General features: G+C 36.7%; 1 protein-coding gene across 3 annotated transcripts in view; it reads right to left on the reverse strand.

Moving 5' to 3' along the window:
- The window catches only part of PARP8 (poly(ADP-ribose) polymerase family member 8), a 182599-nt gene that overhangs the window by 63326 nt on the left and 95389 nt on the right, over nucleotides 1-23884 (reverse strand). For all 3 annotated transcript variants that reach the window (XM_053590897.1, XM_053590890.1, XM_053590904.1), the window contains 5 exons: nucleotides 18150-18187; nucleotides 10977-11066; nucleotides 10294-10364; nucleotides 8302-8379; nucleotides 6273-6367 (listed from right to left, as the gene is read on the reverse strand). In XM_053590897.1, the coding sequence (XP_053446872.1) occupies nucleotides 6273-6367; nucleotides 8302-8379; nucleotides 10294-10364; nucleotides 10977-11066; nucleotides 18150-18187 (372 nt within the window). The remainder of the gene's footprint in view (nucleotides 1-6272; nucleotides 6368-8301; nucleotides 8380-10293; nucleotides 10365-10976; nucleotides 11067-18149; nucleotides 18188-23884) is intronic.

Below are 23884 nucleotides of genomic sequence, written 5' to 3' on the forward strand. Positions count from 1 at the left end.
CTTAAAGAGCTTTTGTTTAAAACTATCTTCCAATTTCGCTAACTCTATCATTTCTTCCTTTCTTTTTTCTTTCTTTTTTTTTTTTCTTTTTGAGGCAGAATTTTGCTCTGTCCTCCCCACTAGAGTGCAGTGGCATCATCACTCCTAGGCCCAAGCAGCCCTCCTGCCTCACCTCTGAGCAGCTAAGACTACAGGTGCATACTACTACAGCCCAGATAATTTTTTCAACTTTTTGTAGCAAAGGGGTCTTGCTTTTTGCTCAGGCTGGTCTCAGCTTCTGGCCTCAAGCAATCCTTCCACCTTGAATTGACCACCCTTGGCCTAATTTCTTTAAAAAAAAATAAAAAGAGGGCGGCACCTGCGGCTCAAGGAGTAGGGCGCTGGTCCCATATGCCGGAGGTGGTGGGTTCAAACATAGCCCTGGCCAAAAAAAAATAAAATAAATAAATAAATAAAAGAAAAAGAAAAAGAAAGGCAAGCAAGGGTTACATGTGTTCTTCCTCACCATAGCAGAGCACAAAGATAGGAAGCACAAGTCTGAAAGGTTTGCAATTAACTGTATTCTGCAGGTGTAGATCCATAAATAGTTATACATTTTTTTGTTTGTGTGCCACACTGCAAACCTATTTCCGTTGTGATGCTTTTTATATAATGCCAGTAATTTTATGTTTCCCACTGACAGATTACAAAGCATGATTACAGTTTGTCCAGATGCAGTGACCCAGTCATCAGAATTGCTTCTATAGCTGAATAACTTTCAGTAGCCCAGGATCTCATGAATAGCAAATGTAGAATCAAGTTGAATGCCTGAAATATGAATGCAACTTGAATTGTGAAGCTATGTGCCTGATTGTGTCCCGAATTCAATACTGGGTTTATCATAACTCAGAATAATTTAATGAACTGCCTGTATTTATTCACTGTGAAAAGATCACATGAAATTGATGAATTTTTTTATTTTTTAAGGATGAAGGAAACAACACAAGAATGATCTGATGTAGTTGTTTCACTCTGGTACAGAGGGTCTGAAAAGGTCTGCTCCACAAATGTTTTTTCCTGTCATCTAGAGACAGCTCCTATCTTGAAATATGACAATATGATTTTGGGTATTTACATGTTACCTAGTTTAAGGACATATGTACTAAAACATCTTTTCCAAGGAACATGTACTTTTGAGGACACTCTGTTTGTTAGAATTCTTGGCAGTTCATTCTTCTGTTTTTTTTTTTGTTGTTTTTTGGCCGGGGCTGGGTTTGAACCTGCCACCTCCGGCATATGGGACTGGCGCCCTACTCCTTGAGCCACAGGCGCCGCCCCCATTCTTCTGTTTTTAATGGAACTAACCAAGACAAAATCCTCATTAATGAGACCTTCAGGTATGTACCCACAACATATTGTTAGACCATCTTTGTTGGTCTTTCTCTATAAAACTTCAGGTTATTCATTACCCTGCTTGATGTTTTATAATGCAACCTGATCAAAATCAGCAGTGATTGTGCTGCTTTGGAAGATACATATTATAAATTTAACCTTTCTTATTAACTGTGAAGAAAATTACATGTATGCACGTATAAGGCATGCACACATACATGAAAACTATCGTAGGTTCTTGAGAAATAAGCTTCTATTGCTATTTAGTTATCTCTGTTTTCAACAACTAGACAGTTACATTTTGAGAAGGAAGATATTTTGTGAAGAAACATGCACCTTCCCATGACATCTGAAACACAACAGCTTGCATGTCTATCTCTGCATGCCTACTCAATGTGTGTTTTTGCCCAGTGTGGGAGAGATGTTTGTGAATGGGCCAAGAAATATGCAAACTCAGTAGTCAGGAAGGAATCCTGGCAGATTAAAGCATTTGCAAGACTGTATGCAAAGTAGCTATAATTTCTCTAAAGAATAACAGAGCTGAGAAAAATTTAAAAATTATATTCCGATAAGAAAGGAAGCTCATATAAAATTGTGCATAAAAGGTACAGTATAAACAGTTGCTACAACTCTGCAGTCAGCTCAAAAATCCTTGTTTATGCTCGAGGAAAGTACAGGCTTCAGGAGGAGAGGTGAGCATTTAAGCTCCAAATATCTGAAGCTTATATCCAGATCACGTCCCACTGTTTTTGGAGAATGCTCTCCCTCTGGTTTCCTTCCCTTTTGCACCTCTTTTTACTTTCACAATTTTCAGGGTCAGGGTGTTTTATTACTTAGCTCAGAGGCAGAGGGTGGAGAATCAATATATTGAAAAGGATATTACAAACGTCCAATCCAACATCTTCTTTTGATGAATGACATACTTCAGTGTAGGGTAACTTGTACTATGGTAACAAACATTCTCAAAATCTCAGCGGCTTAATACAGAAAAGAATTTATATTTCATTCCCACTACCTGGCTACTTTGGAACTCAGGGGGAGAGGGCTCACTAACATCCCTAAGGGCCCAGGGTAACAGAGACTAGGGAACATGAGAACTCACTGCCACGCACGTTCATATTTCATTGGCCAAAGATAGTTACATGTCCATGCCTAACCTAAAGAAGGCAGGGAAATAAGCACCCTCCCATATGAACAGAGAAGGAGGATCAGATGTCTAAGTCCTACTGGCCACTAAAATGGAAATGCAAAATCCAGGGAAATCAAAAAAGTCTGTCCTGATTTATGTGGCTTTTTTTCTTTTCATTAATCTTTTTATTTTCCTTAGAAAGTATGTGTTTGGTGGGCATCAGTATAATGATACAGGTTCCTCAAACCACCAGAAAGCCTCAGAATGCTTTTCAAAAAGGCCCTATTATAACTGTCCATCCACAAAAAGATTGAAATTTGCAACAATCACAGTCTAAGGAACATCCACCCTGCAGTAAGCATTGGTTAAAATAAAAAGGTGAGAATATCATTCACAGGGCTTCACTTTTTAAAGTAAAAAAATGACATGATCATAAGGCAAAGGATACCTTATGTGAAGTGAAAGTTTTAAATTTCATAAGAAACCTATCAGAATCATTTCTTTCCTAAAATTCACATTTCTAACCTGTGATTTCTTACCTTTCTAATACAAGTAATCTCAAATTATTTTCCAATGACACTGATCAATGTTAAATTTTATAAATACACGCCTATAGGAGTACATTTACAAAGAAAAATATACAATCTATTTTGTTGCATAATTCAAGATGAGACATACTCGTGTTCCCCAGAGACCTAACTCAGTAGCTATACAAGAGCAAAGTGGCTAACAGCGGCAATCCAAGCACCTTGGGAGGCCACGGCAGGAAGACAGCTTGAGGCCTGAGCAAGAGCGATAGCCTGTTTCTACAAAAAATAGAAAAATGACCCAGGTGTGGTGGCATGCACGGAGTCCCAGTCACTTTGGAGGCTGAAGCAGGAGGATCACTTTAGCTCAGGAATTTGAGGTTGCAGTGAGTTATTATTGGGCCACTGCACATCAGCCTGGAAAACAGAGCAAAGCCTTGTCGCAAAAAAGAGAAAAAGACCGTGAATCAGAATTACCACCTTACCATCAGTGTTCGTATGCAGGGTTCAACACAGCCAGTATGATGCTTTTGAATGGTTTGGCCAAATAGAGCTACCTACTTAAGTAATAAATCTATCATCAATCACTTTTTCTGAATTTTTGTCCAGCCTTCTTTAAAAGGGTTTTGCCGGGCACCTGTGGCTCAGTGGGTAGGGCCCTGACCCTACATACCGAGGGTGGCGGGTTCAAACCCAGCCCCGCCAAACTGCAACAAAAAAATAGCCGGGCGTTGTGGCAGGCACCTGCGGTCCCAGCTACTCGGGAGGCTGAGGCAAGAGAATCGCCTAAGCCCAGGAGTTGGAGGTTGCTGTGAGCTGTGTGAGGCCACGGCACTCTACTGAGGGCAATAAAGTGAGACTCTGTCTCTACAAAAAAAAAAAAATAAATAAATAAATAAAAGGGTTTTGCCTCCATCTAGGCAATCTCAGTTACTTCCACCTCATACCGGGAACGTAGATGTGGTTAGCTGCCTTTCTCATTAGATGGCACATTATAAAAATGACTCCAAATAGCCTATTGTGCAGACTGAGGTACTTTTGCTCTTCAAACTCCATTAAGTTCTTATAAGCCTCAATTAAGTGAAAGAACAGCTAATTAAGACAGTCTGTTTTCAATAGACTTAGAACTTTACAGGGAAGATGATTCTAAGACCTATGCCTAACTATTCACCCCTTTTCCCTTGTGTCCAAGTCTCAGTATTTGAGACTAGACAGTAAATTCATTCTTATTTAAGTAAATCAAACTAGTTCTGCCATGATTTTTCTTTATCCTGTGAGGGCTTGGGAAAATTATTTATTCTGGAAACATCCTCTGTAGCTCGAGGAAATCTAGAGCAGGCCGGAACATGGCTTTGTATTCACTAAGATTTAATTTGGATCCTATTAGCGAAATAGGCAAAGGGAAAATAATTTATACGACTTTAGAAACTTCATTTGACTGAAATTCCAAACATTTGTCTTGTTTTAATAGTTAACAATTATTAATAATTTTATTAATAACAGAATATACTGATAGAGGTCATCATAAGTGCTCAATGAAAGCTTCATAAAGAAACCAAAAAACAATTTCATATATATGTGGCAATATGACTGGGGGTTAGACAGCATGGAAATAATGTTTTAGAAAAATCTTTAGAAAGGCAATCTACGTGTGCTACACTTCTCCTCTAAAAGGAAATGTGTATTTCGAGTATAAAGAAGTTGAATTCTATGTCGCATTACAATTGTTAATCATAACCCATAGATTTTTCATATATTGATTTTGTTATACTTATTGAATATCCAAATTACCTACACCAGAGCTGTAACAGAGACTTCGAAACTATCTTAGCTAATTTGCTAAAACTTTGAAGTCTGTAAAGATTGCTTTAACAAACGTAATCACAACACTCCCACTTAATGGCAGGCCAACACACCTCTCTAAGTGGGAGAGAAAGGGGGTACGGATATCCAACCCCAACTTATTTAGGCTGTGGATGGCAGTGGGTTTCCATTTCTGCAGTTAAAATTAAATGTTGGACAATTTTAAATTATGCCTACCTATGCTGTACTTCCCAACCGTTTCTCCCATGGATATATTCATTGAAGAAGGTACAACCAGGTAACATGAACACATTTTTCTAGGAGATTTTGCCACTAAAACAATCAAGAACTCATCAGCCTGTACTTCGTGTATGTCCCATGCCACGCTAAATAACAGAATAGAAGCGCAATTAAAAACCAAGCCAAAACAAAGCGAGAAGAACACACTGCCCAAGCATTCACAGAATTCAGTCCAGAAAAGAAGAAGTAAACCAATGATTAAAAAACATGAAAAGTGTAATAAATGAGCTGAGAGCCAAATGTGATGGGAGTCCAGGGGACAGAACTGCATTGAAGATTCTAAAAGCACAGAGAGAAGCTGACCCGTGACCTGGGGCTGAACAGACAGCAACGCAATCTGCAGGGATGCGTTCCTTGACAAGACAGCTGCCTGTGCAGGTGCCCAAGTTAACAGGGACTATATTATCTGGGTGTTATGAGTGGAGATGGGGCTTGAACCGAGGCCTGGCTCCGAGAGGATTCTGGAATTCCCTGGAGACTATACTGTAAGCAAAGAATATGGAAAAAGCAGAGTTGACTTCTGGAAGCTATTATGACGGCAGAAAGGGCTTTTTCCCCTACATTAAGGGAAGAAAAGAAAGGCAAATAAGAAGAGGGGGAGGGTTTCTGAACAATTAAAAGTAATTCTCAAAAATGATCTAAAAACTTATCACCAAATAATATATTAGGCAACCCAAGGATAAAATACATTACCATTCAAACAAGCACTGTCTAATTTATGTCATTTTTGTTTTTAAGGACCGGATGACAACATGATTTGGATACCCGTGTTATGCATTATTTATTTTTATTGTTCACAAGGATATGGCCTTGATTTACGGTAACATAATGGGCCCAGCTGGCCAAATCTATTTCATGAATTAATTATGACACCACTTAAGACTCTCATTTTTTTCAAAGTGACGCCCCTAAATAACCAATTCATTTAATGTAATCAAGGTAATCTTAAATCTCATGTACAAAAAACCCAAACAACCTTAAATATGCCAGTTTCTATAAGCAGATGCAACAGAACCTCTCACACACACACCTTCAAATATAATTAAGCCACTAAATTTTTCCTTTAATTTAGATGACTCCAGTAGAAAATCCGGTGACCAACTTAATAATTTTAGCTTTATTCACCAAAGGGAGTTATTTACCTGAGAGAAACTGCTTGTGGCCCGTATATCTCTCTCACTGCGGACAAATCAGCTTCTAGCTGTGGGTGCTTGTGCAGTTCCCCGTCATAGTTCACCTAACAGGAAGGGATGATTTAGAAGGAAGCGTCTTACAGGTGAAGAGAATCAGAAGTACCAGACGCAAATACTCTTTGGATGGGTCACCCTGAACCTTCGGCCATGAACATTTTTAGCTTCATTAAAAACCACAGCCAATGAGCGGCGCCTGTGGCTCAAGGAGTAGGGCGCCGGTCCCATATGCCGGAGGTGGCAGGTTCAAACCTAGCCCCGGCCAAAAAAAAAAAAAAAAAAAAAAGATAGAATAAAAAACCACAGCCAATTAAGTCACACACCGAGACTAAGTACCTTAGGTTCACGCATGCCACAATAAATTATTATGTTTTAATGTTAAAATTAGCCTATTTTAATACAAAGAAAAAGCAAATAGTCATCAAAAGGAGGAAAATGGCAGGTGATCTGGAAAAGTCTACACTGAACATCAAGACTGAAGGAAAGCATTCACTTCCTTTATGCAAGAATTAGTTGTATAAACACAAATCAAATTGGAAGAATGGTTTCCATAATGTTAAAATGTTATATTAAAGAAACGTTTTATTCAGAAAACTAGCACATGGCTACAGAGTTATTCCTGGAGAGAAGAAGAAACTTAGTTTTATCATGTTCATCTGCCGCAGGCGTCCTCAAACTTTTTAAACAGGGGGCCAGTTCACTGTCCCTCAGACCATTGGAGGGCTGGACTATAGTTTAAAAAAAAACTATGGACAAATTCCTATGCACATATCTTATTTTGAAGTAAAAAAACAAAACAAAATGGGAACAAATACGATCACACCGCTTCATGTGGCCTGCGGGCGCAGTTTGAGGACCCCTAGGACTCCACTGCTTTGCTTATGTTTGATGGAACAAATTACTGATTTTTCTATTCTGAATAAATACATGTACTTACATTCTTTTATATAATAATTGTGGCTTTAATGCCCTTCTTTAACATATTACCCTCCCATTATATTAACCAAATTATAAAGCACATTTGACCAAGTAGTTAATAAGAGAATAACATACTGTGTAGCTACATCCTAAAATTAATTGCTGAGTTTTAAATTTTAACATTATCCTGGAAACATCTGAGGAGCCTGTCTATATGTGACTAGGCTTTTTTCATGTATTTCATGTAGGCTATTTTTATGTGTTTAAGTTATAGTATTTCTCTTATAACAATTTTTCAACACAATGAATTCAATGATAATGAATTCAAATACTTGAATAATAAAGATGTTCGATACTTTGAGCCCACCAAATTTTTATAAACCATCTCCTATTTAAAATTAACAATGCATACTCTTAGTAGAAGCATCATAATTTCAAAATATTGACTGACCAAAAATTATGCTTAAGAAATGTGAAAGTTGGCCGGGCTCAGTGGCTCACACCTATAATACTAGCACTCTGGGAGGGCAAGGCAGGTAGTCTGCTTGAGCTCAAGAGTTTGAAATCAGCCTGAGCAAAGAGCAAGACCCGTCTCTAATAAAATAGAAAAACTATCCAGGCCTCATGAAGGGTGCCTGTCATCCCAGCTACTTAGGAGGCTGAAGCAGGAGGACTGGTTGAACCCAGGAGTTTGAGGTTGCTGTGAGCTATGATGACTCCCCAGCAGTCTACCCAGGGTAATGGAGTAAGACTCTATCTCAACAACAGAAACAAAAAATGAAAGTCAAAAACAATAAAATGCTATCTGCACAATCTCTGTAATGAATTAAGACAACTTTAATGTAAATGTACGATTACAGTGAAAATTATTGCAAAGGTAAACTTAATTCCTGAAAATATCTAAGTAGAAAGTGTGAAACAGATAAATTATACAGACTTTCTATTTAGTTACAGAACTCTACATGACACATAGGTCTCTTAACTCGCAAGCACAGACTTCCATGAGAATAATATAGCTATTACAAATGTGGGATTGGATATCTGGAAGACCATGTTTACTTACCTGTCCTCCATAATAAAATTCTTCAGAATCATTATCACCTTCAGAATCTTCTTCCACTGTACTATTCTGTCTTGACTCCTTAGAATAACAAGAGAAAGACAATTTTAATGATCAAACTAGTTTGTTTCCTTTCTTGTTTTTTTTTCTTTTCCTTCATTTTTGGCCAGGGGCCGGGTTTGAACCCACCACCTCCGGTATATGGGGCCACTGCCCTACTCCTTTGAGCCACAGGTGCCACCCCTCCTTTCTAAAATAAAGTAGCAGTAGCAAATTGTAACAATAGGCCAGTGTGGTGCATATTATGTGGATTTTCTATATAAAACATTTTCTATACAGTATAATCCCTAAACAAAAGGTATTAAAAGACAAACATTTCTGTGGGTGCATTCAGCTCTCTTAAAGAACATCATTTTTAGCAAGTTCTCTTTTACTGATCTTAAGTGAGGTTTGCAATTTAATACTGATGTATATTAAAAATATGTATAATAGGGGTGGTGCCTGTGGCTCAAAGGAGTAGGGCGCTGGCCCCATATGCCAGAGGTGGTGGGTTCAAATCCAGCCCTGGCCAAAAACAGCAAAAAAAAAAAATGTATAATAAAACTTTCAGTTTTGCTCTGATAAAACACTTGGTAAGCCTGTAACAATTTAATTTTTGGTAAAAATTTACTTGGCATTATTTATCCCATACTATTCTCACTTCCACTGCCAACTCTAAACAGTGGCACAAAAGAAACTTTGAATGCAATAATATAAAAATCGAATTACAAAAATAAATATGAACCCCATTATGAAGAGAACTTTGTGTATACAGAAATTATTTGTTTTACAATTCAGATCTCCAAAGAGTATTTAATTTAGTATGCTTAAATGTGAAATTTGAGTTTCTCATTAACTGAGCCGTATCTGTTGTGTGTCTGAAGTACAAACAATGAAAATTCGCGCTAGTGTTCCCATAACTGGCCTTATTAACACAGCCGGAAGAAAAGTAGTTTCTTTTGGACATGGGAATCCAGTTATGCAGTATTTCATAACCATCTCTAAATTTTTATACTGAATTTCCAGTTCTCAGGGAAAACAAAATAACTTGAAAAGGGAACTAGCCTTTATAGAAGTCTAACAGAGATTTTATTTAATCAGTACTTCTGGACGGGGATAAAGAAGGGAAGCAGAAAGGGTACAACACTAACAGCAAGGGAGGGGTAGATCCAACTCTAGTTTTGAAAACAAAAAAATTTCCGGGCCCGTGGCACACATTTTGTTTGTTTAACATCCTGTTATTAATAGATTGAAGTAAAAATTTTTAGAGCAGAGAGAAAAGAGGAGTTTTTAAAAAAAATACTGAACAGTAAGACTATCCAGGGGTCCTCAAACTTTTTAAGCAGGGGGCCAGTTCACTGTCCCTCAGACCACTGGAGAGCCAGACTATAGTTTAAAAAAAAAACTGAACAAATTCCTATGCACACTGCACATATCTTATTTTGAAGTCAAAATACCAAATGGGAACAAATACAATCACACTGCCTCATACGACCCACAGGCCGTAGTGTGAGGACCCCTGATATATACCCTCAAAATTATGTATAACCATGTAGAGTTACAGTAAATTACATAAGGGTTCCTCAGTCAGTTGTGTGAAAAAATACACCGTAAGTTGTTTTATTAAACTCATTTTGTTTAGATTTAAGTCATACGCTCTTGTTTATTATCTTACTTTCTCTAGAGACTATGTCATGTATGTTATGGAGGGTGGTCCTAAAGTCCAAGTAGGTGGCACGTCCTACCGCACTCGGCCTCTTTTCTATTATTTTAAAGAGAACTTATTTCTCAGAGTTAATTTTAAGCCACTTTCCTTACCATATAGAACATTTCTAACATTCATTCACCATATGCAATTTTGAACTACTTAGATTCAAGATATTAACTACAAATACACAGGAAATTTAAAGTATATCTATACTGTTTTGAAAAAATAAAAAAAAGTAACTTACATACCTCACCATTTTCCTTTTGCAATTTGGATTTTATGGATAAGCAACAGTTAATGTCATTTGTTTTTCTTAACTCTGAAAGAAAGTTGTAATTTAAAAATTATTTTAGTTTTCTGTATGCTATTTACCAAGCATTCATGAGTAGCAGTATAAAACTGTCCCTAAGGTGATTCCCTCCCTTTGCAAAAGAATTCTGGGATATTCTGAAATTACACAATCTACAAACTTTCTGATTTTTCGCTATGCAGAAAAATATGATCAAACTAAATACCACTACACAGATTCCTTCAGCTCTTATCATACAGGTTAAAACAGTTTAACATAGTAAATCGCACACAAACTTTATATCCACCCTATATTTTACAGTAACTTCATTGCCAAAATTATAGGTTTCATATATTCATATATATTATAGGTTTATCATAATGCAGAAAAATATTTTTACAAGAGGAAATGTCAACATAATACACTTAAACAGGATTTTCTTTTTAAATACTGTAAACCTATGCATTTAAAAACTGTCAAAAAATAAGCTAATGTACTTTAGGTGAATATTTGTATCGAAAATTGGATTAATAGATGCTGAAGATAAGTATCTGTTATATTGGCTAAAAGAAACAAACAAAAAATCACGTACAATTAAGAAAAATTAACCTAGAATGGGAGATAATGTTATATTACTGTTACCTGTTGCTATTTTATGAAAAATTACAGGAATTGGCTCTGTAGTAACTAGTACATCTTCGTCATTTTCTGAACTTGACACATATGTATTATCTGCAAAGAAATATGGATAATTAAAAGCATAACAACTTGAAAAAACACATCCTTGATAAAAATCGCAGTTAAATTTACATCACACCACTTTAGTGCCAACTCTCAAAAAGCACACTATTCTCATTAAACGCAGGAAAAAAAGGACAAAATGAAGTGCAGATTTATGTGTGAGGTATGAGTAATTGTAAATGGCCTAAAGATGCCTGCATCTCCTGGAGAAACAGATTCTGAACACATCTTTAATATCCCATGTGGCAATGACTCATTTGGATGTAACTGGTTACCTCCACTCACTGAGCAGGGTCCTTCTCAAAATCACTCTCTCCTACAAGGAGCGGGGGTAGAGAGTAGAGGGAGAAAACTAAAGAACAAGCTCCACAATAAAAAGATTAAATACAAGCTATTCAAAAACTTGAGCTAAGGATTTTGTTGTGAATTGTACCCTCTGTATTGCTTAAATATATATATATATATACATTTTTTATTGATATAAAGTTTACAATTATCATTCTTTTGTGAATCAATATAACTACATGCACTATGCCAAACTGAGTGTATGGACATTAAATTATTCCACTGAGTCCTTCAACTTCTTAATCACAATTTGCTTCCTCTGAGGAAAAATATAATATTTTTTATAAGCTTGGCATTTTTCCTGATAAACATAGATCTCCAAGTACATGGTAATATCAGGCCTCGGTGTTTTTTCTTCTTTGTGCGTTGATGACTGCAGGGCAATCTGTGAGACAGCTATCTGACAAACATTTCACCAATTCATTAATAACAGTCCTATAATGCACCCATCTGTTAGTGACCTACTAAATAGTATAAAATATCAACAACGAATAACAAAGGCATGGATCAATTCCTATCAAGGGAAATTATTGCTCAGATGGCTGAATGAATATACTGTAAAAGAACTTTTTGAGCTGTGTTTTCATAATATTATGTCAGTATAGTGAGAACATGATTTTTCACTGATTGATTGCTAAAGCATTGCTTTATTTCCAAATAAACATCTGTAATATTTTTAGACCTTGAGAAATGAGCATAAGATTGTGATTTATATACACAGTTTAGCTACAAAAGACTCTCGATAGACATAAGATTCAAAAATGATCCAGAGAATTAAGAAGGGGTGGGGTATGGATTAGATTTGAAGCAAAGAGAGTTTGTCTCATTTCTTAGATTAGTGTTAAATACCAAAACCTCTTCTATAGATTTTTTTTTTAATTTCTCAAGCCCTCACTCAGAGTCTTACTGATTATAAGTTATTTGCTACATCATCAAGCTAGCTATCTGTTTTCTCGGTGCAAAAATGGATTCCTTTGAGCTAAGGTTAAGGACAGAGAGAGTATTTAGAGAGAGCATGAGAGCAATAGAAGTTAAAGCTGACCACCAACTAGAAGGGAAGGCCCACAAAAATCCACGGAATGATGAAGAGTTTACTAGAGCAAACAGAGGCAAATAAATTAAGACGTTATATTTAAGAAAGGAAAGTGAGAAACTAAATTGAAAGGATTTCCTCTCAGAATGAATGATATTATATAGTATCATTACTGGAAGGCAGTAAGCTTAGATTCAAGAGAACATCATTTGGTGAATACATGTTGATCTGGTTGAGGAGAGAATTATGGCTTCAAACATAGAATTTTCTAAGAGATTTTTCTGCCAGTTTGTATTTTGATAACTATATAGGCATCAGGCTACATTTAGTTTCTGGTTTGGGCCTAATTTACCTCAAAATCAAAATGTTCTCAGGTACCATAACATTATTTATTAAAATGCCATTGTTATTACACATAAAAGGCCAGACTGGATCACAAATGTAAACTCAAGCTGTGATCACAAGTGTAGGAGAATAAAGAAGTCACATTAAATCTAGATGCTGCTTCGATTTTTTGTAAGAATTCACTTGCAAGGCACTCTGCTTCTGGGCTTTTCTTAACTGGAAAGTTTTTGATTATTGATTTGATCTCCTTATTCACAACTGATCCGTTCACATTTTGTGTCTTCGTGATTCAGTCTTGGTGGGTTATATTTCCAGGAAATTATCCATTTCTTCTGTGATGCAGTCTAGCAACCCTACTTCTGAATATATATCCAGAGGAAATGAAATCAGTGTCTCCAAGAGCTATCTGCTCCTCCATGCTCACTGCAGCATCACTCACAACGGCTAAGAGGTGGAAACAGCTAAGTCTCCATCAACAGATGACTGAATACAGAAACTGTGGGACATACAGCTAATGAAATATTTCATTCAGTTCTAAAGAAGAGAGAAATCCTGCCATTTGCAACATGGAAGAATGCAGAGGACGTCTTAAGTGGTTACGTTTAACGTCGGACACGGAAGGACAGACGCGTGATTTCACGTTTATGCATGATCTAAGTAAGATGAACAGAGCATAAGAACAGTGGATGCCAGGGGTTTGGGGAAATGGAAAGATGTTCACAGTGCACAAACTTGGACTCAATACTAATATGAAGCCAGTAGATGATCTAATGCATGCCCATATAGGAGAAAAACTCATTTCAATTCAAGTTGGGGGAAGGAGTGGGGGTGCTCTCACTGAACAGGCACGGTATGGGGGGTGTTTGCCACACCTTTTGAGCGTTGGGTCACAGCCACAAGAAAGTCACTATTTAACAAAATCAAATATTATGACCTGATTGTACCCTCACATTAACCTGAAATTAAAAGGGGGGGGCTTCAAAGTTGCACTTTTATAGAATGAATAAGTCTCCAGTCTACTGTTTCACATAAAGATGCTACTTAATAATATTGTACTGAATAGTAGCAATTTCCTAGGAGAGTAGATTATAGGTACTGTTACAATAAATAAATAAATAAAATGTGAAAAAATGGCACCAACTTTCAGTGACCGTTAATCTCCATGGACAACCGGCAGAGGTAAGTGAGCTACAGAAAAGTGTGTCTTAACTAATGCTTTCATTCTCTTTTAAATGCAGCTTAATTTAGATCAAATCAGTTCATTTTTCACTACTACATAACTTAAGAGAAATAATAACTATCTTACATTGATTTTATGTTATATTCTGAGTATTGTTCCTGTTTTTCGTTTTGTTTTGTTTTCTCAGGCCCAGGTGAGGCTCAAACCTGCCACCTCTGGTGGGCGGGGCTGGCGTGCTGACCAGAGTTATGGTGGCCAGCTTGTCCCTGAATTTTTACATGATTTCATGTCATCCTCTAAACCAGTCAATTATTATCCCTATTTTAAAGATTAATAAAATGAAGTTTAGAGAAACTAAGTAAAAGTAATTAATTATACAGCTAGTAAATGGTAAAGCCTGAATCTGTCTTAATCTAATGCTTCGTCACTATATTATGTGTATTGTAAAATGTGGAATGTGTATTGTAATGCTTCGTCACTATATTATGTGTATTGTAAAATGTGTACTGTCACTAAACGTTTGCAATATCTTATTAAATATAAATGCTTATTAAGTATAAAAACAATAGTATCTTAGACATCATAACCTGATAGGAACTGTATAGGACTCTAATTTGCACTTGAATGGTCTGTTCATCAAGTTATATACAGCACTCAAGTGTCTTGTGTCAGGCAAGACTCTTTGGGCACACGGGTATTAGAGGATCTAGAAACTACCTCTGCATTCTTCTAAATTCTAGCGAGGAATGTAGGAAGGATGACAGAACTCCCTCCCATCAGGAGGTAAACTTCCTAATTAAAAGTGGGAACAGATTAAGAATTAAAGAATCCTGGTGATTTGTGATTTGTAATAATGCACACCTATTCTATTACCATTTAAAAAGAAAAGTTTTTACTATAAAATCCACAAAGAAGAACAAGTAAATCAGGAGGCTGCTTTATTTTGAACAGCCAATGTAATATTCAGCATTTCATTTATGCACATGTGATTAGGTACGCCTGTCTCGATAAGGACCCTGTTGATTTTCATTTTCACAAAAAGAAACTATGAATTTCAATAGGTGGCATGAGTTCATTGTTAGTAGATCACACTTATAAAATGGCATATCAATTCCTGGGAATATAAGCTAGGGTGACATAATTCTGACTTTGAAGGGTAATACTGATACATTTTCATTAGGCAAAAATTTTCATATTTTCAAACTTGAATGATGAACAAATCATGGGATCAAGTAATCTAGGGAAAGTAGAAAAAGTAAGCCTTAGAAACATTATCAGAGGAACTACTAAAGGTGACGTCAAGATTACTTCATTTAGAAAGTAAACACAACATTAGAGAGAGCTATTTGTCTGAAAGAATTTCAAAAATGGGCCAATTTTGGAAGACAAACCAAAGGAGGAAAAAGACAAGAACAAATATTAACAATAAACACAGAAAGGAGAACTCGCCACAGAGAAACAGAAGATTTTTCCAAGTACAGACTAAACACTATACTTTTGGCTAAAAAATCAAGACATTTCACCAGCATAATGATTTACAAGAAGAAAAGGTATTTAAAAATGAGTGAGACATGGGCGGCGCCTGTGGCTCAGTCGGTGGGGTGCCGGCCCCATATGCCGAGGGTGACGGGTTCAAGCCCGGCCCTGGCCAAACTGCAACCAAAAAATAGCCGGGCGTTGTGGCGGGCGCCTGTAGTCCCAGCTACTCGGGAGGCTGAGGCAGGAGAATCGCTTGAGCCCAGGAGTTGGAGGTTGCTGTGAGCTGTGTGAGGCCACGGCACTCTGCAGAGGGCCACAAAGTGAGACCCTGTCTCTACCAAAAAAAAAAAAAAAAATAGAAAAAAAAATGAGTGAGACAAAGGCTGGGCACGGTGGCTCATTGCCTGTAATCCTAGCACTCCGGGAGGCTGAGGCTGGTGGATTGCCTGAGCCCAGGAGTTGGAGACCAGCCTGAGCTAGAGTGAAACCCGATCTCTAAAGAAATAGCCCAGCACGGTGGCAGGGACCTGTAGTCCCAGCTACTTGGGAGGCTGAGGCAAGAGACTCACTTGAGCCCAGGAGTTTGAGGGTGCTGTAAGCTATGATGTCACAGCACTCTACCCAGGACAACAAAGTGAAACTCTGTAAAAAAAAAAAAAAAAGAAGAAGGGAAGGGAAGGAAAAGCAAGCGAAAAGGGGAAGGGAAAAGGGGGATGGAAGGGAAAGACTGAGACAGAACAGAACAATAATCATGACAGAAAAATAAGACAGCTGCCCCAGAACCATCCCTAAGAAGTACCAGGCTCAGAGAGATTTGCTTGGATGTTTTAACAAATACACAAAGAACAGTTTAAGTCCTTCAGCAACTGGATAAAATACATGACAAAATAAACATAATTTTTACAGATAAACATTAAGATCTGCTAATATAACTTGTCACCTTACTGCTTAAAGGAGAAAATATATATGATACCTCAACAGATGCCAAACAAAAATTTGACAAAAACTTAATATTCATTCTTTAAAAATAAAAAAAAAAAATCAGTAAGAGGAAAGGAATAATATTTCCTCTTCTAAAAGCAATTGGAAACATGCTCATCTATTTTGAAAAAAGGGTCAAAACTGCCAATTTCCTTATCTATTGTTAAGAATTACTCTGGAAGTTTTAGCCAGAGCCAGAGGCAGAAAACACAGGTATAAATATTGCAAGAGCAAATACATAATATTTAAGTGATATTAGGTTTCTAAAAAGTAGAGCATATTAAATAACAAATAAATGTGGATTAAAATTTAATAATAGGGAAAACATAATCATATATTAATGTTCATTTTGAAAAGAGCTCCATAAAAACGCTGATACTACTACTTCCCCAGAAGCAGTAACAATCAGAACACCTGATTGGAACACCAAACTGCGGGTGTTTGGGGAAATATTATTCAACGTCTCTCAGCACATTTCCTCCAGTATGAATGTCATAATCATCCCTGTCCCGGCTTTCTTACAAGCTGGCATTTAGAAGTCCTGCACCTTTCACGGCTGACATCTCTAGGACACGCCTCTGATGGGAAGATTAGTAATATAAAATTTACAGTGAATAGTGAAGTTTTTATTTTTCTATCATTATCTAACAAACACTCAGCATCAAAGACATACCATACGAGAGGGCTGATAGCACAACCATCTACAAAAAATTTTTCCTCACAAATATTTGTTTTAGTTCTTCTAGTAAAACTTGCCTAGAACTCTTTATATTACTACTAAAACATAGGCATGTCTTTAATAATAAATTACCTCCTCTGTAAAATTGTACAACAGTTTTATTGAACATTCTGCTTAAAACACATGGAGAACATAGCAAAATAATTACAAGTAAGTTTGTAATTTAAGAAATTATTTCCAAATATAATATTTGATCTTTTAAAAAGATAAAATGCTTAATGCAAAGTGCTACAGAAAATAACTTAAGTGCTAAGAAAGTTTTCCATGAGAAATTCTAATTTTTTTTTTTTTTTTTTTGAGTCAGAGTCTCAGTATGTTGCCCTCGGTACAGTGCGGTGATGTCACAGCTCACAGCAACCTCAAACTCTTGGGCTCAAGCAATTCTCTTGCCTCAGCCTCTCAAGTAACTAGAACTACAGTAGCCCGCCACAATGCCCAGCTATTTTTTGTTGCAATTGTCGCTGTTATTTATAAGGCCCAGCCAGGTTTGAACCCACCTGCCTTGGGGTATGTGGCTGGTGCTGTAACCACTGTGCTACAGGCACTGAGCCTAAACATTTTTTTAAATACTAAAAAATATGTATGCACACAAGCATACTTAGAAAAATGACTGGAACTAGTAAGTGTTCTCTATTATTTTTACATTATGAATGGCCAAATGATGTTCCATAACTAATTAGACAAGTTTAGGGAATCTTTATTTTAAATGTAATGTAAGACTACATGAGGGAGCTGTCCCAGGACTCAGGTAAAGAACTTTTCATGGGGGAATTATTTTGATTCTGAACTATGTTTCAGAGTAAGACACATCCTTGACAGACAATCAAGAGAATTCTGCATCTTTACATCTCCCTCTGCCAATGCATTACCTCGAAGATATATTTATATACTTTTTACATCTCCAGAAGAGAAACATATTCAAGAGTCATGACATAAATATTTGGAATAAAAATACAAAGAACAGAAGCGTACCTGGGTAATCTTCAGATACATGTACTGAGTAAGACACACTGTCAAAAGAAGAGAACAAGAGAAAAAGGTTAGATTACTGCTGGGGTAGCTATACTTTTACAAAAGAAGAAGTTACTTCAAATTACCCATTCATTTATACAGATATAAGCGTAAACAGAACATCCATAATGCATAAGAAAACTCCTTTCATAGCTAACAGAAACAAGTTTTTTAAGATACAATTACCCTGAGTCTAAGCTGGTCTTTCTAAAACCGTTTTGGAGTATCTTTCTCCCAACATTTTTTAGTACAGACGTCTTTTTACTTTAGCAACATGTAATATCTCGTAATTTATGATCATTTATTTTGCTTGCTCAAATTTCATTAAATCGGCTTTTCCTACCAAAAAAAGTATTCATCCTACCGGCATTCAAGAACTTAAACAGTTATTTTTAATATTACTTCGCCACAATACGATGTACTTTTGAAAAAAATGTCCTGTTCTTGCAAACAATTAACAAAACAATGAAAAGTATAATAGTTATTCTTCATCAGGCAATCTTTCATCACTGCGGTATACATATCTGTAGTGTATATATATATATATGTAAATATATAAAAAACAAACTACCTGTTTTCAGAGGAACTGGGTTGTCTCAAAAATAAAACAATTGTGCTTTGTACTTATATGACATATGGAAATTTAACGTGCTTATTTGTTCACTTTTCTATCTATATCACCTAGATTGCAAGTCTCTTGAGGTTAGAATCTACTCTATTTATATTTGTAGCACAGTCACCTATTTTACTGCACAACACAGAGCACATATTCACGAGTAGCTATTTGACAGGATCACTGGAACTGCCACCTGCCACAGAGAAGTCAAAACTTAATTTAAGTTCAGCCAAAGTATCTGCCTATTAAAAGAAAAAATTAATCCTCTACAAAGGAACATACAGAAGACACAGTCTGTGCAGAACATCATTCACAAAGTGAATCCAACATAATTCAAAATCACTGTATGAACAAACAATAAAATGTAACCTCTTTTCTAAATGCAAGACGACTCACATCTCGGGATTACCCACTATGATGGTACAGGAACAAGTATAAGTAATCTTAAGGGTATAAAGGAAAACCCAATCTGAACAAGAAAGAAACAAAACCAAACTATCAGGAACCTCTAGGGCACTAGCAAAAGAAAGAGCAAATATTTGTGAAGCTAAGAGTTTTGGCAGGCAGAAATGGGAGAGGATAAGGCAAATAAAAAAGAGAGAGAGAGAGAAAATAAGAACAGAAAATTTCCCAATCTCAGTGAAAGACATAGATGTGCAGATTGAAGAAGCTCAAAAAAGCCTGGAATAGAGTAAGAGCAAAGAAAATTATACCCAGGAGTGCATCGTTAAACTGCTGAAAACCAAACACATTAAAAAAAAATTAAATCGGGCAAAAAAATGACACATTACATACAAGGAAATGATGACAAAAATCAATCCTGACCTTTCGAGGAGAAAAAATTATCAACCCAGAATTTTATATCCAATCTATATATCCATCCAAAATGAAGGCAAAATAAAGAAACTTTCAAATAAAGGAAAATTGTTAAATTTGGTTCTAGACTCCTGCAGTATAAGACATTATAAAAAAAGTTCTCCTAATTGAATAATATCAGACAGAAAGTCAAATATCCAAAGCGAAATAAAGAGCAACAGAAACATAAAACACCATTTTTTCTTAAATGTTTTAAAAATACATATGATGTTTAAAGTAAAAATTACAACACTTCATTGTGGGATTTAAAACATACATAAATACACACATAAATTAATATGTATGATTAAAGCATAATAGAGGGTGGGGGAAATGTTTGCAAGATCCTTACATATTAAAGTGAAATGTATGATATTAACCCTAAATAATAACCGTGCGGAAAGTTAAGGAAATACAATGTAATCCTTAGAGCAAGCACACACACGCACACCCATACACACACTACTAAAAAGCCAATAGGTACGTTAAAGTGAAATTCTAAAATTAATTTTGAAACACTAAGGCAAAAAGAAGGCAGGAAAGGAGGAACAGAAGAACAAAAAACAGAAAGAATAGAAAACAAAAAGAAAAGGAAGGATTTTTTTCCCTGAATCCAACCATATTAATAACTGCATTAGATGGTAATAGACAAACACACTAAATAAAAAGACCAGAATGGATAAAAGAAAGCAAGAACCAACTCTTTATCCCATCTTTTAGATATCCGCATTAAATACAAAGACACATACAGATTCAAAGTAAAGGATGGAAAAGAGACAGCATGCAAACAGTAAGCAGAAGAAGACTGAAGACAAAGACATAAAGAATCTGTCACAACGCTAAAAGTGTTAGTTCATCAGGAAGAAAGCCTAACAATCACAGATGTACATGGACCAAACAACAAAGCTTCGAAATATATAAAGCAAAACCTGGCAGAACTACAGGGAAAAACAGACAACTCTTATAACCATAGTTTTAAGTAATTAAAAGAAATAGATGAGAAAAATCAGTAAATACACTGCAAAATCTGAAACTTATTTTCATAGGCCACTATAACTGCAGAATACCAAGATATACTGTTTGTTTAACTGTACTACAAATCTCAGTAAATCTGAATCAATGGATGGACATGGTTTATTATCATTCATACCCTGCATTCCTTGGTTTCTCTTGCCTTTCTGACATTGAGTCTTAAGTCCTTAAAAAGTCACTGCCTTCTACGTTCTGGCAGGCAGCTGTAGTCCCAGCTATGGGGGAGGATTGCTTGAGCCCTGGAGTTGGAGGTTGCTGTGGACTGTGATGATGCCACTGCACTCTGACTCAGACAAGTTGTTTGTTTTTTAATGGAGTGAGAAAGTTCTATTATGGCCATAATGTTTTAAACAATTTTAAATAAGTTGTTAGCAAACACTTAATATTTCATTTGCATGACAGCAGTATCTTCACTCTTATCCTTTTTTTTTTTTTTTTGTAGAGACGGAGTCTCACTGTACCACCCTCAGGTAGAGTGCCGTGGCGTCACACAGCTCACAGCAACCTCTAACTCTTGGGCCCACGCGATTCTCCTGCCTCAGCCTCCCTAGCAGCTGGGACTACAGGCGCCCGCCACAACTCCCGCCTATTTTTTTGTTGCAGTTTGGCCGGGGCTGGGTTTTGAACCAGCCACCCTCGGCATACGGGGCCGGTGCCCTACTCACTGAGCCACAGGCGCCGCCATTTAGAACTGAGGGGATGGTGATACCAAGTAGCAACTCAGATTTGTAAAAAAAAATTTAAAAAGTTGCTGCCTTTTAGAATTTGTGACTGGACGTATAGGGCTTGGCTACTATGGCCATAAAGCATTGCAGCCCTCCCAGGCAAGCTCAAGTTTCCAAGAGATTAGGCAGAGACAAGAAAACCTGAATGAGAAGATGGGTAGGAAAGAAGGTTAGTAAGACCACGTATGGATATGCTGTTCTTTTATAAAGTATATTAAATAGTTCTATTATTATCAAGAAGCAGTTTTTTTTCTAACCAGGTATAATGTCAAATAAGTTCTAAATAGAAAAAAGAAAAATCAGGATAGATACCTTCAGATGATTATTTCAAAGGAAAACACAGACTACAAAACATGGCGAATATGACAGACAAAGGAACTTCCATATTTTAGAGTACAATAGTATTCTTTTTTTTACTTTTTAGCTTTTAAACCATATGCAATATAGATTCCATGAAGTTGCAAAGCCTGCATACAGAGAAGTATCATGATAACGCCCAGTTTCACCCCAGTGCTTACATATTTTATATTTTTATATATAAAACCAGGAGATTGACATTAGTGAAAAGTTTGTGTATAGTTCTATGCCTTATGTATATGCATCACATACCCACTACTGCAAATCAAGATACAGAATAAAGATTTCCTTTGTGAAGGAGGGAGGGGTGGAGAAAGGAAGAGCAGAGAGAGGGAAGGAGGGAGAGAGGTGGGGCTTTGGTGTGTGCCACACCTTTTGGGGGGGTAAGACATGATTGCAAGAGGGACTTTGCCTAACAAATGCAATCAGTATAATCTGATTTATTGTACCCTCAATGAATTCCCAACAGTAAAAAAAAAAAAAGTTTCTTAAAAAAAAAAAAAAATTTCCTTTGTGCTACCCTTTCTAGAGTCATATCCATCCCCTTTACCTAACATCTCTGTGCCCAAATGCCCACTGATCAGTTCTCCCTCTCTAGAATTTTGTCATTTCAAGAATGACACACAAACAGAATCAGAGTATAAAGCTTAACAGTATTCTAAGGCAGAATTAGTAAAAGATTACTCTCCTAGGCAATGTTTAGGATAGAATGAAGAAAAGATCAGATTAAAAAGTTGTGATAGTAGTAAAATACGAGCAAATATCCGTGGGGAAGTATGTAACAGGAACGAGAAGCAAGGAACAAATGGCAGATGTTGGATCCCAGCCAACAGCCCAGCTTTGGGAATCATGGCCCTGAGTCAAATGCCGAGCATTAGAAGATAAAATACCCATGGCAACGAGGCCTCAAACAAGCTGCAGGAAGCATACATTTAGACCCCACATGAACTTTATTTTCCCATGATTCACTCTCATACGGTGGAACTGTACGATGTAGAAATAAAATTGATGATCAAAGCACCCCTTCTGATCTGGCAGTTCTGGGTGACAGAAGCCTGGCCCCTTGCCAGAGATTATGCTCAGGACTAAGCTGAATTAATTCCCAACAGCCTACCATCTAAACCAACTGCAGTTGGTTTCATTTTTTATCCAAATCAATGTCTAAATCCAAAATGAGGCCTTAATCCATTCCTTTGTCCACCTCTAGTTCGAGAGCCTGTGACAAACAGGAGTCAAAGTGGATGGGTGGCATTAAAAAAAAATAGTTAAATACATTCAGATTCAATCTCTTTTCAGTAAAATGGAAGAATCCATACCTACCTTAAGAGCCTGCTGTGATGATTGAATGACTTAACAGGTGTAAGGACCCCAGGACAGCCCAGACACACAGCAGCAGGTGCTGAGAAATTTTAGTCAGCTTCCAGCACAAGCAATTAAAATTCACAGAAGTGAGATTTTACATGAATGAATGTTCTCTGGGGAAGTCAATTTACTAAAACATACTATCTATGACATTTATCAGAGATCAAAGCTAACACTGATGATTTTATTTTATGGCTGGATTGTCCTTGGGATCACAGGAGACATTCCTACGCTCAGGACCATACCTAATTTTTCAAACATAAAATACCAAACAGAAGCCCTGCGAAATGATTCATCAGCTCCCTGTGCTACAGCATTTTGGGGGTAGCATACCAGAAGGAAAATCACCGGGACTGTAAAATCCTAATCAGTTTCACTTTGCGGCTTACAGAGTTCTAAGGGAACCGATCTAGTAGAGGCAGATATGGATGATTGAGCTAAAGGCCCTAACAGGTAGTGCCAAAAAAAAGCAAGGGGCAAAGCTTCAGTAGGTTTAAGAGTACAGGTAGTATGCGCTGTACATGATAAATAGCATAAAGCAAGCAAAAAATGCTGTGGACAAGTGGAAACGAAAGGTGAACATTGAGAAAAATCTGGAATAAGCTCTAAACTCCTATTCACCAAGAAAAAAATGCCTTCAGAATTTTGGAATGTGCTAAATTACAATTAATTACATCAAAGCGCTTTGCCAGAGAAACTCAGGTCAGTCAAGTATGTGTTTGGTATATATGATATGCAGAGCACAGTGC

The sequence above is a fragment of the Nycticebus coucang genome, chromosome 1 (assembly GCF_027406575.1).
Source record: "Nycticebus coucang isolate mNycCou1 chromosome 1, mNycCou1.pri, whole genome shotgun sequence".
NCBI classification, from domain to species: Eukaryota; Metazoa; Chordata; class Mammalia; order Primates; family Lorisidae; genus Nycticebus; species Nycticebus coucang.